The following is a 4,125-nucleotide window of genomic DNA, read 5'->3' on the forward strand; positions in this document are numbered from 1 at the left end:
AGAGAGGGAGGCAAGGGGGGGGGAGAGAGGGAGGCAAGGGGGGGGGGGAGAGAGGGAGGCAAGGGGGGGGGGAGAGAGGGAGGCAAGGGGGGGGGGGGAGAGAGGGAGGCAAGGGGGGGGGGAGAGAGGGAGGCAAGGGGGGGGGGAGAGAGGGAGGCAAGGGGGGGGGGGAGAGAGGGAGGCAAGGGGGGGGGGAGAGAGGGAGGCAAGGGGGGGGGGGGGAGAGAGGGAGGCAAGGGGGGGGGGGGAGAGAGGGAGGCAAGGGGGGGGGGGGGAGAGAGGGAGGCAAGGGGGGGGGGGAGAGAGGGAGGCAAGGGGGGGGGGAGAGAGGGAGGCAAGGGGGGGGGGAGAGAGGGAGGCAAGGGGGGGGAGAGAGGGAGGCAAGGGGGGGGGGGGAGAGGGAGGCAAGGGGGGGGGGGAGAGAGGGAGGCAAGGGGGGGGGGGAGAGAGGGAGGCGAGGGGGGGGGAGAGAGGGAGGCAAGGGGGGAGGGGAGGCAAGGGGGGAGGGGAGGCAAGGGGGGAGGGGGGGAGGGAGGCAAGGGGGGAGGGGAGGCAAGGGGGGAGGGGAGGCAAGGGGGGAGGGGGGGAGGGAGGTAGGAGGTGGGGGGAAAGAGGGAGGCAGGGGGGAGGAGAGAGGGAGGCAGGGGGGGAGGAGAGAGGGAGGCAGGGGGGGAGGGGGGGTGGGGAGGGGGTAGGGGAGGAGGGAAGCAAGGGGGGGGAGGGGGGCGGGGGTAAGGTTGGCAGCGCTCAATCAGTCAAATGCCTCAAGTCCTCCCCCCCTCCCCCTTTTCTCTGACATGTCACTAGACCTGAGATAAGGGCATCTGTTTGGGATATGACACCGAGCTGCCAGTGCCCGATCTCCAGGTCAGGCCGGTGCTCACGTCGCTGTACATGGATCCCCCCCCGGCCACCGCCTTGCTCCCCCAGCAGCAGCGGGTACAGAACGCCCGCCACGACTCCAGCGTCTTCCCCGACCAGACCCACACCCCGGAAGTGATCCCCACCACCAGGCACATGAAATACTTCAGCATGAAGACGGCGTAGTCCGGCCGGCGGTGGGGAGGAGGGTGGTGAGGGTGCTGCTGCTGCAGGAGGGTGCTGGTCGGCTCGGGCGAGCAGGTGCGGCAGTTGTGTGCCGCCTCCCAGCCCTGCCGGCTGTGCTGCTCGTAGAAGAAACACGCCACCACTACGGTGGCCGGCACGGTGTACAGCGCGCCGAACACCCCGATGCGGATCATCAGCTTCTCCAGCTGGGCTGTCTGGCTGCCCCCGCGCTTGATGACGCGCCGGATGCGGAAGAGCGACACGAAGCCGGCCAGCAGAAAGGCGCTGCCCACGCACAGGTAGATGAGCAGCGGGGCCAGCACGAAACCACGCAGGTTGTCCAGATCCTGGTTGCCCACTGAACAGATGCCGGCCACCGGGTCGCCGTCCACCGAGCTGAGGGCCAGCACGGCGATGGACTGGACGCTGGGCACCAGCCAGGCCGCCAGGTGGAAGTACGGCGAGTAGCCGGCGATGGCCTCGTTCCCCCACTTCAGGCCGGCCGCCAGGAACCAGGTGAGCGACAGGATCACCCACCACAGGGAGCTGGCCATGCCGAAGAAGTAGACGAGCAGGAAGACCAAGGTGCACAGCGCCGGCCCGGTGGTCTCGTAGCGGATGTGCTCGGGTTCCGGGCCCGGCGGCCGGCTGCAGGCCACCCGCTCGTGGCCGGCGCTCAGCCGCACCAAGTAACCGGCCGACACGAAGAGGTAGCAGGCGGACAGGAAGATGATGGGCCGCTCGGGGTACTGGAAGCGGCCCATGTCGATGAGGAAAGTGGACACGGTGGCCAAAGTGGAGGCGAAGCACAGCACCGACCACAGGCCGATCCAGAAGCCGGTGAAGGCCCGCTCCTCCGGGGTGAAGTACGGGCTGTGGCAGGGCAGGGCGCAGTTGGGGACCCGCCCGGTCTTCACACGGTTGTAGAGCGGGTGCCTCTCGTCGGACACCGGCACCATGGGGGGTCGGCACCGGCAGCCGGCCTCGCAGCCGGCCGGCGGTCTGGCTTTGCCCCGGGGTGGGTCGGCACGTGCCGGCGGCGGCGGCTTCCCCTGGTGGTGCGGGTGGGATGAGGCCGCTTTGCCCGGGTGCGGGGGGTGCGGGTGGCTAGGCGCCGCCGCTGCCGCCGTGGTCGGCTCGGTCCGGTTGTAGTCCATGCACAGGGTGTCCGGGTTGCCTTGCTCGGGCAGCCGGTCGCAGCGCATGCGATCCGGCCAGGCGAAGCCGTACTGCCGCATGAGAGGGGCGCAGCCGGCCCGGGCCCGCTCGCACACGCTCCGGCAGGGGGGCAGCGGCTTCTTGTAGTCCTCTAGGCAGATCGGGGTGTACATGCTGCACAGGAAGAACTTGAGGTCGGGGGAGCAGTGGATCTCCACCAGCGGCCAGAACTGGTGCACCTCCAGGCCGGCCTCGTCCTGCGTGTCGTGGTTGAACTGGTTGGGCATGTAGGTGTAGTTGTAGCCGATGCCCTTGCACAGGGGCACGGTGATCTCCTGGCACGACAGATCCTTGGCAGCGGCACCTTGCGACCCCGGCAGCCAGGACGCAGCCAGCAGCAGCATGTACGCCCCCAGCCAGCACCTCCTCTCCATGCTGCACAATGAAAAAGTATATCACTGCCAGGCAAAGCGCTGCTCCTATGTCCCCGTGTCAGGGTTTTTTTTTTTTGTATGTCCCCGTTCAGAGTCCCGGCTGGGGTGTCATGTCCCCCCTCTTCTCCTCACTTCTGTGGCACGCAGCTTCCCAGTTGCATTGGGGTGTCCTTAGCTGCAGTAAGTTGAGCCAGGAGCAGTGAAGGCGGCTGAGAACTTCGTTGCAAACTCTTTCCAGTCACCAGAACAGGAGTCTTGCACAAGGAGTTCTCCAGTCTGCAAATGTTGTAAATCCAACGGATGACAGCTTAACTTGAAAATCCCCCCCCTCCAGATCAGTGATCCTTGTTCCTATGGATTGTTATAGTTTCCTGTAGCACTTTCTGGGAGAAGCACCTGGAGCTGCAGGAACTCCACACACTGCTTTTTTTCCCATTCAGTGCAGCTGGAGTTGTGCTCAGTAGCTACAGTAATAATGGATATTTATACCGGGAGCATGCAGGTCCCGCCCCCTGACCAATCCACTAATTCCCCCGGAGAGAGGTGGGGCCGCTGCCTAAAGCAATCAACCTTTTGTAAAGGTGGTCCCAGCCTGTTTATCAGCAATGCATTGTTATTCATGCATGAACACACGTTTTGTGCAGGGGATGTGGTTTATTATGCCAGGCTCGCATAATTAGCCTGATGTATTTACAGAATCTGGAGTCATCAACGCAATGAAAACTGACAACTTATTAAGTTTTGGGATGACATGTTCTCTCCTTTTTACTGCGTGCTTCAGTTCTTGAAAACATTAACTTAAATATGATCCCCCCCCCCCTTTAGCAAAGTCCATTTATCTTTCTCTATGCGAGCTTACATTTTATTTTCTTATTATTTTATTCATTACTTTCTAAGGGAAACAAAATCTGTACCAATTCGGTTCTTTGCTTAAAAGCTATGGGTCACCGATTTGTAAGACATAACAGAATATGTATCTAAAATGTGAGCACTCTTGTCACACGTGTCATAGCAAATAAAACATAAAGATGTTTGTTTAGAATGAATGTTCCGAAAAATAGACAATCGAAATGTTTACTTTTACTGGTATTACCAGATAGTTTCCAAAGTGCTGCAATTTTAAGAATGTCCCAGCCTCTTCCCTCAGAAAGTATGTATAGCACAATATGTGTTTATTTATGGCAAATGAGGCTATATTACTGTAGACAGATAGTCTGGGACTTCGGGAAATAGATACAGTAACTGGCATGTAAAGAAGTTGTAGAGCATGTGATTGTCTGAAATATAAAGTAAAAAGTCACACTTTGCTACAAAGTCAAACAAATCCAACACACGATTAAACTGCATAGCGTATATAGTATATATTAAAACTTTAAAAAAAATTCTAATATTTAATTAATAAAAGTGGATTTTGTTTCTGTGAGAAATAATAGTATTTGGAAACATGGGTTAAGTATTTTTTTTAGAACATCGTTTTCTATGGTAT

The 4,125-nt window shown here is 59.2% G+C and overlaps 1 protein-coding gene across 1 annotated transcript; it reads right to left on the reverse strand.

The window, feature by feature from the left end:
* Positions 1-574: 574 nt before the first annotated feature.
* FZD8 (frizzled class receptor 8) lies at positions 575-3,114 on the reverse strand. The gene has a single exon (XM_075587771.1). It carries the CDS (start codon positions 2,637-2,639, stop codon positions 804-806), a length of 1,836 nt encoding a protein of 611 aa, XP_075443886.1. The 5' UTR covers positions 2,640-3,114; the 3' UTR covers positions 575-803.
* Positions 3,115-4,125: the final 1,011 nt, after the last annotated feature.

The sequence above is a fragment of the Ascaphus truei genome, chromosome 2 (genome assembly GCF_040206685.1).
Source record: "Ascaphus truei isolate aAscTru1 chromosome 2, aAscTru1.hap1, whole genome shotgun sequence".
In the NCBI taxonomy this organism is placed as follows: Eukaryota; Metazoa; Chordata; class Amphibia; order Anura; family Ascaphidae; genus Ascaphus; species Ascaphus truei.

Excerpts from the sequence above, each read along its gene's own strand:
- FZD8 (XM_075587771.1), bottom strand. The coding sequence starts at position 2,639 with ATGGAGAGGAGGTGCTGGCTGGGGGCGTACATGCTGCTGCTGGCTGCG.